Source organism: Episyrphus balteatus, chromosome 1 (assembly GCF_945859705.1).
Source record: "Episyrphus balteatus chromosome 1, idEpiBalt1.1, whole genome shotgun sequence".
Lineage (NCBI taxonomy): Eukaryota > Metazoa > Arthropoda > Insecta > Diptera > Syrphidae > Episyrphus > Episyrphus balteatus.
In genome coordinates, this window is record NC_079134.1 from 40,954,782 (window position 1) to 40,970,234 (window position 15,453).

A 15,453-nucleotide genomic window follows, 5' to 3' on the forward strand; every position below is an offset into this window, starting at 1 on the left:
ATTTTCAAAAAACGCATTTTTGGTTTTTTAAAAAATATTTCAAAATTTTTTTTTGAAAAATCAATTTTTTGAAAACGGATCAATGAAAAATTTTGAAATTTAGTTTTTATGTGTAAATTAATTATTTCTTCAAAATGGCATACCAACTTTTTTTTTTAAAAATGTTAAAAAAATTTTATATATAAAAAATTATTTTTTTAAAAAACGGCTCCTACAATTTTCAAAATTTTTTTTCTAAAAATACCTTTTTATACGAGAAATAAAATGGCATATTTGTTTTTTTTTTTAAGATATTTTAAAACGGAGTTTTATTAATTATAAAAACAGATTTAATTTTTTTATACTACTTATGAAATTTCTTCAAAATATCGAATTTTAAATTTCTTGAATAAAAAGCTTTAACATTATAGTTACTTTAAGCATAAGAGCAAGTACGTGCGACCCCAGTCGTGCAATTTATTTTTTTTACGATTCTTTCACTTAAACATTGCCTAACAATAAGAAACAATTAATTAATAAAAATATTTTTTATTTCATACTCCATTTTTCTTCAAATTAATTAACAGTTCCAAGTTTCATAAAAACTCAATTTCTTGCTTTTATTTCAAAATAACAAGACGAACAGTATTTGTATAGTGTGACTCTGGTTTATTATTTTTAAAATATGTCCCGGCATTGCAGTTTTCAAAAAAGTATAAAAGTTTCCAAAGTTGAAGTTAGATAAAAAAATATTACAGTTTTAACTCAACAAAACGGGGGTTTTCAGACCAAAAAAGCCTTTTATTCATCATAACTTTTTTCTAATGATTTAAGTCGAATAAAGTGCTTTAGGAAAAATGTAGAACTTTAAATTATCTACATTTTATAGCTTCACATTTTTTTTGTACAATGCACGGTTCCTGCACTATACCTCATAAAACTGGAGTTAGGCTCACAGGGTATGAAAATTGTATTTTTGTTTCCAACACTACAAAAGCAAATCTTAGGAGGGGAAAGGGTGATTATCTATTGTTTTGGTTTACCATGAACCCAAAAAGTGCAAATTAAACCCAAGCACAAAAAATATTTTGATTTTTGTCGACCAGTGTAATCGCAGCTATTTTAAAACAGAAAAAAAATTATAATTCGGCAACCAGATCTCCAAGAAACTTTTGGTTTTCAGCTATGAAAAGAGCTAAAAGAGACCTTTCCTTTGATGTCTCATTCGATGGATTAAGAGAGAATTTTTGAAAATGTATTTTTTTAGGCAAGGGGTTAACCTTGATTTTTTCTTGAAAATTCGAAAGAAAAAGAAAACTTATTTTTATCACCTAAACGCATAGACCTGGTTACTTTGAACTTATATCAAAATGGTTCCTATTCCACAAGCTTTTTCTTAGAGTTCGTCCTCTTTACTTTTTACAAAAAGTGTTTTTTTTAACCATTTTCTCGAGGAATGAAATGTTTTCAGTTAAAAAATTTACAAAATTTTTCCATTCTTTTTCTAAAAATTCTTAGGAACAAGATTATTTTGTGGGAATCGAATGAATTTTCTTCAGTTCGAGAAATTCAATTCTAGCATCTACTAAGGTCCTCGGACCTATAACGTCCATGGGTGATCAATTTTTTTCCTGTTGTTTGCTTCCGTTATGTCTAAATTTTTTTGGAAACCTTTTTTCTACTGTTCGAGAAAATGTTCGGTGACCCAAAAAGAATATAGTCTTGCTCGTTCTTAAGTGCTTGAGCGCAGTAAAAACTTAATTTCTATTAGAAGCAAATAAAAAGTGGCGCCCAACAGAGACATTGATAACAAATAATTTTCCTTTAAAAATTGTTATCTATATTTTTCATTCAAAACTGGCAAAACCTTAATCTCAATTCAAGTTCAGAATTAAATGTGATATAACTAAACACAAAACTGCATCTCAGTGACGATGAATACAATTTTTCTAAGAATTACCAAACACAAACAACGCCATTTCCCGATAACATATTATATTGTTCTGATGAAAAGAAAAAGAAAATAAAAAAAAAACTAACTTTTATCAATTCAATTCGCTTGCACTACATGCAGGCTTAAACTGTTACGTCACTAGCGTTTTCATTCATGAAAAAAGACTAAGTACCGAGTGCAATCAATTAATGTCTTATAATACTACCAGTATAGAAGCCGTAACGAACGTCAACTTATAATCCGCCATTCTATACGCCCGCCATTATATTTTTTTTTTTATATATTATATTTTATTATACAAAAAAAGAAAGAATAAAAATATAATCGCATTGTTTTGTTATTATTATTTTGTTTTGTTGTGTTTTTTTTTTTGAGAGAGAGAAGTCTAGAAGAGTGTTAAAAGGAGGTTAGTGAATTATATTGCGCAAATTTGCAACAAAAAAATAAAATAAAAGTGATAAAACACTTGCTTTCTCTTGTTAATCACAAATAAATTTATTATAAAATATGTTTTTTTTTTTTTTCATTTTTTTTTTCCTAGAATCAATTACTGTTGCACAAAAACGTGATATTGTTTATATTTTTTTTTTTTTTTTTTTTGATTTTTTTATATTTTTCAAATGACCAATGCCTGTGGTATTTTTATGTGACAAATCGAAATTGCATGCAATTTTTTGTTTTTTGTTTTTGTTGATAAGGCTAACAGAAATATATGTAGTCTTTTTTGAAGCCATAAATAATTGTGGTTAAAAAGTTCAGAATGATAATAATTTGAACTACACCCACAAAATGAACTTTAAATATTGTGAGATAGTGAAATGTATAAATAAAAAATATTTTAATATTTATTTTAAAAAATAGGATAAATAAATATAAAGTTAAAAATAAATTGCAATTAAAATGGAATATCAATTTTAAATAAATATTTTTCATTTAATAGCTATTTGCTTTAAAGAGAATTAAAATTAGAAAATTATGGGGTACATTAAAAATTGTATACTTGTAGAAAAAAATTAGTTTTTTACAGCTCTGACGCACAGTGTGCAATTTTGCCAATCTAGCGGTACTTAATTCTAATTCCAAGTAAACTTAATTTTTTTGATGCAAACCAGCTTAATTTTGTTAAGTATTGTATTTCTACAAGGGTTTTATTGATTTTCAAAATTATATATCTAACTATATGTCCAATATGTGGTATACGAGTACAAAATGTACCACAATGGGTGGGGAAGAGCCGACATCGAGCAAACGATTTTGGGAGTTGGTTCTTAAACTGTCTCTATTTCGAAAACGAAGCAAAATATCGAAAAATTTTATTTAATCTTTTTGTCTTATTTTGCCAACAAGAATCTAAAAAAGTCATTTTCAATTTGTAAAAATGTGATTTACGATTTTTCAAAAGATCAAAAAATTGGTTTTTGGCCTATGTACCTGAACAAAAAAAAAAAAAATTAATGGTTTCGCACACCAGTCGCAAGAAAAGTAAGTGAATTCTAATACAGAATACATCAACGGAGATTTTAAGCCCAAAAACAGGACGGATACACGAGGATACATTTTTAAAACGCTTTACAAAGTTAAACAACACAAAAAAAAAAGACACTCTTTAGGTCTTCACACAAATGATTTTTTATTTTTTTTATTTTTTAGTGCACAAAAAAATTTACTTACCTTAAATATTTCTTAAATGTTACTTAAAATAAAAAAAAAAAAATTAAATTTAAACAACTATTATTTTACTTAACCACGCTGTTATCAAAGTGACACAAGAAAAGCAATGAGCTTTAAGTTTTTTTTCTCTTGAACCAAGCTAATGTTTGTGATTCTGTGGAACGGTAAATTTGATTATTTTCTTGTTGTTTTTTTTTGCCATTCTATTGCCTGAGGTTTTACCTTTCATATGATACCAATTTTGTTGTATATGGGAGACATATATTTTTCATTAAAGTACAGCTAGATTGCGAAAATTGCACACTGTGTGACGGTAGCAATTTGATGTTCTACGTTGGGCGCCATTTTAAGTGAAGGTTATTTTATTAGTTTATGCTGATCAATTACAAAAATGTGTGTGCTAGACTGTTAAAAATCAGATGCTAGTGGTAATTGACACAAATCAATGACGTCATGGTCAGTGTACGGACTGATTGAATGAATGTCTGATCTAGAAACCAACTTCTAACACCTTTTTTGTTAGAAATTCAACAACACACATACAGATATTGTTAAGAAATAACACGTCTTGGTTCTTTATCAGCTTATTATGGCCAAGAAATAATAAAAATAGTGTTGTATTTAGTTTCACGTTGGGCGCCACTTATTTTAAAACAACTTAATTCGTTTATCCGATTTGATAAAGAATTCGATCTTCGGAGGCATACATAGATGTTGCTCTGGTCCTTCGAAGCTGCATAAACAGAAAATACTAACATTAAATATGCTTGGGAGTTGGACTCTCTGAAAAAGGTCTTTGTAAAATACTGATAAAATATCGCACCCCCGGTGGAACAACGACGTAAGTGCAAATTTTGAATTTTCTGAGTTAAGTATGCCATAGTTTCAAGAAAAGGTATTTCCTTCCGATGAAACAAAGACCCAATTGAAAATGTTCTATTTGTATCCAGGGGGCAGAAATTCCTTTGGACCGTTACATTGTTTTCAAACGTTTTCAAAATGTTTAATCGAGTTTTCTGAAGAATCAACATTTTTGCACTTACGTCGTTGTACCACCGGAGGTGCGATATGTAGGCTACCAACGAAACCGTAACTTTCTCTGAATATATAGTATCACTTGGTTGACCTGGGCTCTGTAGTTGATTCCGATTGAACATAGGGATATACTTTTTATGGTCTAAACAGTGCAAATGTTCAAAACAGTTCTTCGAGACGCCCAATAGATCTTTGGGCTCTGCTTCAAATTGATCCAAAATCTAGTCAGCGAAGAAATTTTTTCATCGAGCATAAAAAAAAATAAATTCATTTGCTTTTTAGTTTCACGTTGGGAGCCAGAGTATCGTTCACTTTTTCAAACGTTGGGCGCCACTTTTTTATTTGAATATTCAAACTTTCCAAACTGAAAATTTAAGCTAAGACTTCATATAAACTGACATATTACGGGGAACTCACCCGAAAATTCGGATACCAAGAATTTAGTCCCCATTTGTAAACTTAAGTTTCGAGCATTAACAACGCAAGTCGAAATTTGGTTCCTTTGGTCAAAATTTATTTATTTTTCTTTGACCTGGAACGGCCATGAACCATTCAATTTATGACGACTTTCCATGATAAAACTAAAAATAAAATACAAATTAATTAATATTTGTAATTGGTTTGCTGGCTTCACATTGGGCGCCATTTATGAGCATTTTCTTTTCACGGCTTTCCTACGATATTAAATTATTAAACATATTCAATGATAAAACTAAATTTGATATCTAGATTAATTTCCATAAATATCATTGAAGATCTTTCAAGAAGATAGCTATACTTTCTATCGCAGTTCAAAATTTCCACTATTTTTTCTCTGAACAAAACTTGTAAAATAATATAATTATTGTTTATCATTTAAAAATTTGTTTGATGATTAATGATTATTATTCTGCGAATTTGCGTTAAAACTAAAAAAACCTCTACTGTCAATATTTACCACCCTAAAGTCATATATTCTTTATTTATTTTATCTTTTGTAAATATTTTCTTTTAACTAATTATTACTGTACTGTTGAGTAGTTCATTGCATGTTACACTACTCTTCTGACCTGTCACATATTTTATTGCAACAATTTTACTGTTTACATGTCAACATTAATTTTTGTTAAATCTACAAACAGCGCAGAAAAAATGTCATTTTGATTGATTGCAACTTTCATTACTTTGACAAGTTATTGGTAACGCTCATTTTAAAAATGTACACACCTTCCCACACAATTCACACAAACTGCACATAATTACAGTTTACAATGTTTTTTTTTTTTTTTTAATTTTTATTATTTTTTCGCACTTATGAAAATGAGAGAGGTTGGTAATTATTTCTTAACTAGCTTCCACAACACAAAGTCTCTGTGTGACTTGCATTGAAATAATGTAGAAGTGTTATAATAGATTATAGTGGGTTGTCAAGACTTGCATTGCAAACTAAAATGATGGTGTCAAGTGAGATATACTAAATTGGAATTGTACATTCTAACAGGTTTTGAAATAGATTCTGAACGATATCTTCCAACTTAATACTTAATTACTGGTATATTACAATTCTTTCTGAGTCAGTAATTTAAGTCTTAAAATTAATTCACTCCAGGGAAAATATTTTTTTTTTTAATTTTGAAAATCCCATAAAATTGGGTTTTTACGGTTGCAAAATATGTATTAGATGCGCAATTGATTTAGTTCAAAATTATCAAAATTCCATCACTTATAAGTTCGAAAATACCGTCTACTAGAATTCTATAAGAACAAATAAAATCTAAAAATAATATTATCGATCATTTTCTGACCTCAATTTTTATTAAAATCGCTGCTGTCTTGCCCCGAAAAAAAACCCAAGTTTAATTTCCAAAGTCCAATTTTTTTTGCTCTTATCTAAATTGATGTGCAAATTTCATAATGTGAAAGCCCACTAAAGAATGTTTTGTAAATATTTGTATTCCAACGAATACAAAAATAAAAAAAAAATCTAGCAAATTCCAGTAAATCTTGTATCAATAAAAAAAAATAAATCTAGAATAATATTAACCTACACTCAAGAATAAGATCAACATTTACTCAGATGCCAGCTCATTTTTCAATTTGAACAAATAAGCAGTGGTGGATTGGCATGTTTTAGTAGAAAAGGGCCGTAAATTGCAGTGGCTTCAGGATGAATAAACTATTTTATGAGTTTTTTTTTTTTTACGTTTTTTCTATTTCATTTTTAGCGGCATTTAAATAATTTCTTTCTTTTTGCGGATATTGGATTAGAAAGTAGCTAGAACTCATATTTTTGTCTATGAATAATGTTCAATACTTTAAGCTAGAAAACAGCTTTTAGTAAATGATTAAATAACTAAATTGATAATTTGTCGCTTCTTTGTCGCTAATTATACCTGACAGTTTTTAATATTTTCAATAACATGATTGATAGAAGAAAAGCTCGTCGATTTTTCACTTATAATTGCTGAAAATGTTAACTTCAGTCATAGCAAAAAATTAACGATTATATAGATAATTTGCTGCTAAAGATTTTTTACGAATTTCGTTTCGTTTTTACTATGCGTAGTTTAAAGTGTAAGCATTCATTTAAAACATTTAGCCTTGCTTAATAATTTGTCGCTAATTTGTCGCTTATAAATTGTAACAATTTCAATTAAATCTGCAGTTGTTTTATGGCTTCAACCACTTCAAAGTAGTTAAATTAGTGCTTTAGATATCCCTCTGTCTGATTGCTCCATAATTTGCTGTTAATTTGTCGCTTACAATGTGGTATTCTTTATTTTATCTACGAGGTTTAATATTGCCGCTTATTTAGTTTTAGCTTTTTAAATTTTGTCCTTGACTGTTTTTTTTTTTTTCTATAATCCTTTTCAACTCTATATTAGTTCAATAGGGCTTTAAGTATTATTCATATAAAAATTATAGTTTTTGTCATAATTTGTCGTTAAAAAAGTCGCTTTTGCTCTTGACGATTTTAAACTCATCGTCGCTTGGCCATTATATGCAAAACTATGAGTTTTCTTCATAATGTCGCTTATTTGGCGCTTATCGCTTTTAACAATGTTGTCATTTCCATTAGTTATCATAGTAACAAAAAAAGCGACAAATGTAGATTATTTTTCGCTTTTCTGTCGCTTATCATTCTTAGCTTCTATTCATCCTATTTTGTCTGGTATTTTGTTCAATTTAAATAAGAACAAAGTGTTTTGAACTTTATATATGTATAAATTTTGAATTTCTTAAATTGCCGTTAATTTGTCGCTTTTTACGACGATTTCAAGTTTACTGTTAGTTTTTGTCCGTAGTTCAGAAATCATCTATAAATTTGTAAATTTTTCCCTTATTGCATTCCAATCTTCATGAATAGTTATAATAAAAAGTCAAAATTTCACCATAAATTCACAATAATCGATTTTCGATAAATTAACGACAATTACCGTACAAGTCGCTTACTGATCGGTGGTTTGTGAGTTGCTAACTCCATGTTTATGATATAAACGACTTTTTAATTCATTTTCTATTTCCTTATTACCCAAGCAAAGTTCTCTTTGTATTCAAGGAAAGTATTATTTGAAAATTAATTCCGACGTTGGGCGCCATTTTTATTAGTTTCAATAATTTTTGTTCATCGGGTATTGAAAATATGAAAATTCAATAAGAAACATGGAAGATCTTCTTTTTTTTCTTCTCCAGGGCCCCTTGAATACTAAATCCCCCAATAGAATTAAACCAACTAATACAACTAGTTAGCAAAAAAAAAAAAAATTGGAAAAAAAAACTATATAAAATTAAATTCATTCATAATTACCACATCCGATTTATGAATTAAAAATACGCGAGAGCGCGTTTCATCAATTTAGTACACTGCACCCCACGACATTGTTGTTGTTCCCGTTACCGCCGCCGACAGTGCGTCGGACGTCGTCGTTGTCGCTGTCGTATGACCGCAATCTTCTTCCATCGTCATCGACTGTCACTTGCAGTTGCATTTCTATAATCCAATGACATACATACAACTTAACTAGTCTATCAACACAAATACACACACACACACATCGAATGCAGATAAATCAAATTTAGAACACAACAACGTTTCATTGCGAGCATCTGAAATTATAAATATATACATTTTTTTTTGTCATGGATTGTGCAGCTGTCAGATCATTATTTTATCCTCGAAAAATTTTTACAAAACATCTTGAATTGAACTTCAAGAAGTGTATTTTTATATTTAGAAATATTTTGTATCTTTTTTTGGTTTTGCAGAAACAGAAAAAAAAAAGAAAACAACTAAAATTAAACCAGCACAGGAAGAACAGTTGTGTTTGTTCAATGATAAGAGCAAAGAAACATTACGCACCTCCGGGATTTGTTTATCAGCAAATCGTCGGAGTCGTCAGTCGTCTCAGAGTATTTATTGAACATGTTGTTGCGTTTGATAAGAAAATCCACACAGTGATTGGGACAGAGTTGCCATAAAGTGGTAACTGAATAGTACTGAAATAAAAAGTATTTTGATTTTTTTTAAGATCTGTCAAGTAGATTTTCTTTGTTTTGTCTCTTAATTCCTTAAATAAAAATGTTTGTTTTAATTTGTGAATTCATTTATTTTTTATTTTGATAACAAATTGAACGTTTATACTTAAATTCTTAGACGCTATATTGGCTTTTTGAAATCAATTACAGCTTTTACTGTCTCTTCGAAAACACCCTTTCACCTATTTTTTATGAAAACTCTTTATTCTGAAGACTTACAAAATTTCATTAGGGTGTATCATCGATTTTGTTTTCACTCGAAAAAAACACCCTTTTAACCATGATATTCTTATAAATTTTTATTTCTTATCTTATCTTTCAATGTTCACACATTTTTTCTACACCTAAAAAAAAAAACACGCTTTCACATGGATTAAAACGACTGGGATTAAATCTTTTTATTCAAGAAAATTAGGGAAAATTTAAAATTCGATATTTTCTAGAAATTAAAAAAAAAAATATAAAAAATAAAAACTATTTTTACAAGTAATTAAACACCGTTTTAAATGATTTTTTACAAAAAAAAAAAAAAACAAGTATGCCATTTTATTTCTTGTATAAAAATTTTCTAACATTTTTCAAAAAAAAAGTTGGTATGTCATTTTGAAGAAATAATTAATTTACACATAAAAACGAAATTTCAAAATTTTTCACAAACCCTTTTAAAAAAAAATTGATTTTTCAAAAACAAAAAATTTTGAAATATTTTTAAAAAATCCAAAAATGTGTTTTTTGAAAATTTCTAAAATTTTAATGTTACCTACCTCAAACGCTTTTGTGTAAAAATTTTCTTTGAAATCGGGTTAGTCTTGTACGAGATATTTAGAAACCAAAAAAAACTGTTCCGGTACCGTTACTAACAGTACAAGAAATATTTTTTTTTAATTTCAAAAGTTGACTCTTATATGTAGATTATACTAACCATAAAAATTTTAATCAAAATTTTTAGAGCCATTTTCGAAAAAATTAGCTTTTCTAATTCCGTTTTTTGACAGGTACCTACCGTGAGTTTTGGTCCTTAAAAAAAATTTTAATTTCCCCTTTAGGGAATCGCCCAAGACTGTTAACTACGAAGTTTGAAGACAATCGCCCTAGTAGCAGCAAGTAAAAAATGTATAAATTTCGTAAGGGTAACTTTTATACCCTTGATTTTATCGGACTTATCGCGGAAATATTTCCCAAAAAAAAAAAAACCATGCACCTGATTTATTTGTGTAGACTGCTTAGATTCTAAGTTTCTGTTATAAATGAAACATTTGTACCAATTTGCATTGGGGTGAAATTTTTGTCCCAGTTTTTGTAGATTATCAATCAAGATAATTTTGTAGATTCTGCAGGTTCTTAGTTCTTAGTTCTTATAACAAAGAAAACTCTTTCACTGAGTTTAAAAAATTAACAAAATTATGATACGATTTTCACACATAACTCAACCCATCTAAAAACACCCTTTCACCAAAAATATTGATTGGCAGATTTTAAATAAGTAGTTAAATTTGAAAATTTCATATAAGGCATATTCGTTGCTAAAAAGTTGTGCCACAAAGCAGTCATCTTGGGCCACTACTCTTTTATGAGTCATATTTTCCATAGCCAGTTGCTTTTAAACCCTACTATTCTTTCAGCTGAAAAATGAGAATTTTGTTGCAACCCTATAGTAAAACTAACTTTGTTTATGAGAACGAATTATTTTATTTTATTCTATATCTGAGAAGTAAAAGAAAGTCAAGAAAATCAAACACTTTTCAAGAATTAAAAAAAAATGAAGAATTTGTACAAAATGTACATATGGCAACACTATTAAATAGCGGATGTCGATGCTAAATATTACAAACTATGTAGAATATTCTTATAGAGAAAAGAAGCGTGCGTGAGTGCGTGTTTAAAGAAAAAACCAATACTTAATTAAGAAATATGATGTAACATCACGATGAGATGAGAGTTGTTGTTTTTTTTTGTTGATAAATTACAGCTCACAAGGGTCAATTCTGTCACTCTTGCATCCGTTTTGTCTCACAATATTTTTTGTTTGTGTCCATTCCATACATTGTCAGCATTGTAGGTCAATTTCAATAGCGTAAGCCAAAAGTAATTGTGCCAAACGACACTCAATGTTATCCCCCGAGTTGAGATTATTAATATTTCGTTATCAATTATTATGTTAAAGGGTCTGAATTTCAACTTTAGGGAAGAAGAAATTGGGGACAAAAATAACTATCTACAGAGACGACATATACAAATCGATATGAAAAGACAACGTGACAAAGAAGTGTTTTATTTTTTCTGAGATGCTTTGAGTTTTTGAAATTGAATGTTGTTTGTATTTTATTTTTTTGAAAACTAATCTCTTTTTGAAGATGGTAATTATGACTTGAAAGAAGACATTTGTATACTGAAAAATTGAGAGATAAAAGGTCATCAAAAAATTGATTATTAACGAAAAGGCCATCAACATAAATCACTAATGGCTACGGCCATTTCCAGACAACAGGGTGAGAAATGAGAAAAGGAGTGGTATTAATTTTGTGTATATATATTTTTTTTTTTTTGTTCTTTCTGATTTATATCAAAGGAGGAGTTTGTCATGTTTTTAGGGGGATTGAGTTGAAAGAAGTTCATTGATTTTTTTTTGTTGTTGTTTCTTGTTTATAGTTTATATGCCTTTCGGGAATGATAGTCTTAGAGATAAGAGATTAGTTTTTTGTTTTATTTGGTTTTCTTGTTTTTTTGGGTTGTTTCTTAAGGAAGTGTATAAAAGTTTTTGGAGATTGTAACAATATTGAAAAAACATTGCTAGAAAATTTTGTTCAGTCCTCTTTAAAGCAGAAATTTAATATTTCATGCAAAGGCTCATATATGTTAAGGTATTTAAGCCCTTTTACTATTTTAGTTCAAAACCATTAGCAAAATATTGAAAAAACGTGGCATTGGGCGCCATTTATTTTTCATGCAAATCAGTATTTGTTAATATCTTCTGTACTTTATTTTTTTTTTTACACTTCAATTTTCTACCTTAAGGCTTGTGGGTCCTCGCGATTATTAATTTTTCTTTATTTTTGAGCGCTTGAGATTTTCTTGGTTATAGATTTTGTTTAACTTTTCAAAATTGGTACTGGTACTCGTTTTTTTTTTCATTTGATTGAATTATAAACCTTTCGTTGAAAGATAAAAATGAGGTTTTATATCAATTAAAAAATAATTAGGGTCCTTTCGATACAATTCTTGAAAATGACTGTTAGCGGAATTTTTTCTCTCAGGATTATTGTAAACCTGATAGAAAAAATTCTTAGGGCAGCATTTTGAGTCAGTTTCCAAACAAACAATGGATTACTTTTGGGCAGGGTCCTAATAAAAAAATCCAAACAAAACTATTTTTTTTGGTCAGGACACTTGGACAAAAATTCCAAACATAAAATACTGTCTTGATATTTTTCTAACAATTTCCGCTCTCAAAAAGATTCAAATTTTGTTATCTATTTTGAGAAACATTCTATATTTTATTCATTTTCAAAAATATTGTTTGTTGGGGTCCAAATAGAAAATTTATAGATTTTTGATTTTTAACCCACGTTAATTGTTTTGTCGTTTAAAGATGATCTTTTTTACTGTCATTTCTAAACGGTACTTAAAATATTTATTTTTAAGACCCCAAACGAAATAATCTCAAATTTTAGAAATATTTTTGATAATTTTTTGTACAGGAATTTTAGAAATATACTTTGAGATCTCTTGTCTGTTTATATTTTTTGATTGGGGTATCAATCTTATTATACCTATTCAATTTCTCCGTTAAATATAATTTGTCCACAATCAGTTAAAATTCATGAAATATTTTTTTTTCCAATTGTCTTAAATTGACAGCACTTTTAACCTTTTGGAATCTTATTTTCAAAACTCTGTAAATATACAATTTCTCAGGGTCCTAATATAAAAATTAAAAAAGAGCTTGCAAGAATGTGTCCTTTGAAAATGAAATTTTGTTCAGGGTTCTTAGCAACAAAATTAAACATTTCTTGCTACTTTTTTAAGGTCTTAATAAAAAAAAACACAAAATAGCTTTCAATTTAGTTTTCTCTGACGATGCCAAAAAAAAATACATTCTTTGGGTCCTAGTTTGAAAACTCAAAAAGAGATTCCAAAAATGTGTCCTTTAAAGATGAATTTTTATTCAGGGTCCTAATTTAAAAAAAATCAAACATTACTTTTTAAACTATTTCCTTAATATTACTTGTTTAAATTGCTTTCATTTTTTCTCTGACAATGACCTTTTTAAATTATAAGTTTCTAATAACTCAAGGAAAAAACATGCTTCGGGTCCTAATAGAAAAATTCAAAAAAAATATCCTTCGAAGATGAATTTTCCTCAGCAAAAATTCAAAACTAACCTTTCAAAATGCTTGTTTTTTTTTTATTAATTCTTGGTTAGGGTCTTAAAAAAAAACACAATACTGCTTTCAATTTATATTTCTTCGACGATGACTTGTTTTAATTGCAATTTTCTAATCACTTTAGGAGAAAAAATTGTTTTAGTTAAAATTTTAAAATCTTTAAATTTTACATTAAATGGTTTTTTATGATGTGTAAGTTAAACTTAATACAGGTAACAGATATCGTAGTAAGGTGGATATTTATTAAGTATCCCAAACAATTTTATTAATTCATATTTTTTTTCTCATTTTAAAAATTTCAGATAAAATAAAGGATTTTTTTCTTAAAAAAAAAAAAACAATTAAAATTGAAATATTTTCTAACTGCCGTAAATCTACTCGCCACGTAAAGCAACGTAAACCCCCCTTCAAGATAACAAAAAATATAAAAAAAGACTAGAAATGAAACTAGATTCAAAGTGATATTCATTCAACAAAAAAAAAAACACTAAATCGGTTAAAAAAAGTAACTCAAAAAAAGAAGAAAAAAAAAACATTAATTCAATTCTGAAATAATTGAAAAAAAGCATGGTACGCATGAATATAGCGGTATCGACATCAGAACAACATCAACATAACCACATAAATAGCAATAATGCCGTAACACATAATAACAGCAACAACAATAATAATAACAACAACAATACCAATAACAACAACACAAACCACAACAGTAACAACAAACATAAAAACAAACATTCAAATAGTAAAAATAATAATTTTCAAAGCGGCAACAAATCTATAACACAAGTAGGGATGGTTGTAGGCGTGCAACAACAACAACAGCAACAACAGCAGCAACAACAACAACAGCAACATCAACACTATCCACGACATCACCAACAGTCTTCACCAGATGGTTCAACATCTTTGCCGGCGTCACCGCCACTCATTCAACAGACGGCAACAGCGCCCCAGGGCGCTTCCTTAGTACCGCCCTGTGCCTTGCATCATCCGCAACAGCATCAGCAACATCAACAGCAACAATTGGCAGTTATTGCTGCAATGCATCATTTGGCCGCGGCCGGTGCCGCCGGAGTTCCCATGAACCATCATCAGATTCATCATGCTCCACCACCTCCGCCCCCACACCATCATCCCCTGCATCAACACCATCATCCGCCACCACAACAACAGCAGCAGCAGGGTGGTGGCCAACAGCAGCAACAACAACAACAGCAACAACAGCAACCCCACGAAAACGGTCACGGACCGAATAATGGCAATGTAAACGGCAACGTTAACGGTGGAGGCGGTGGAGGTGGTGGTGGCATGAATGGTGTTGTAGCAACAACAGCATCAGCTCCCCAAAATCCAGGACCTCCGCAACAGCAGCAGCAGCCGCCACCCCCAACGCCAGTTTATATTCAGTATCCAGGCGAATTTTATCCTACTGCCGAGTACTACATCCCACATCATCATGACAACATGTGCCCGGCCCACCATCAGCCGATGTGCACAATGCCTTCAGAATATGGTAAGGTTGCCAAATGGTTTCTATTGAATTCCATTTGAATTTACATTTTAAGTGCTACAATATTACAATAGGGATTCTTTTTGTTCTTCCTTTTTGATGAATGTTTTCCACATCCTTACAATAACGCACATATGATGGGATTTATCCTGTTTGAAAAAAAAATTGTTCATATATACAGAGTAAGGACCTTTCAGCTACTACATACCTCAACAATCGATTTTTTTCCACAGGGAATTGAAACTTAAAAGAGTTATAGGGACTTTTTGGAATGCGTCTTTTTTTTTAAAAGGACTTAAAAGTTCGTTAACTATAAAAAGCGGGACACACACTTCGAAGTTAAAAGGATCAACGGGAAAAAGGAAAACATTTAGTGCGTTTTCTTTGAATTTTTTTTTTCC

The 15,453-nt window shown here is 29.4% G+C and overlaps 1 protein-coding gene across 3 annotated transcripts in view; it reads left to right on the top strand.

Annotated features, from left to right (window-relative positions):
• The window catches only part of LOC129905092 (fibronectin type-III domain-containing protein 3A), a 400,083-nt gene that overhangs the window by 222,017 nt on the left and 162,613 nt on the right, over positions 1 to 15,453 (top strand). The window contains exon 1 of one of the 3 annotated variants that reach the window (XM_055980469.1): positions 13,971 to 15,055. The exons of the other annotated variants lie outside the window; for them this stretch is intronic. Coding sequence (XP_055836444.1) covers positions 14,107 to 15,055 — 949 coding nt within the window. The 5' untranslated portion in view covers positions 13,971 to 14,106. Of the gene's footprint in view, positions 1 to 13,970; positions 15,056 to 15,453 lie in introns of those variants that run through there. 3 annotated transcript variants of the gene reach the window in all.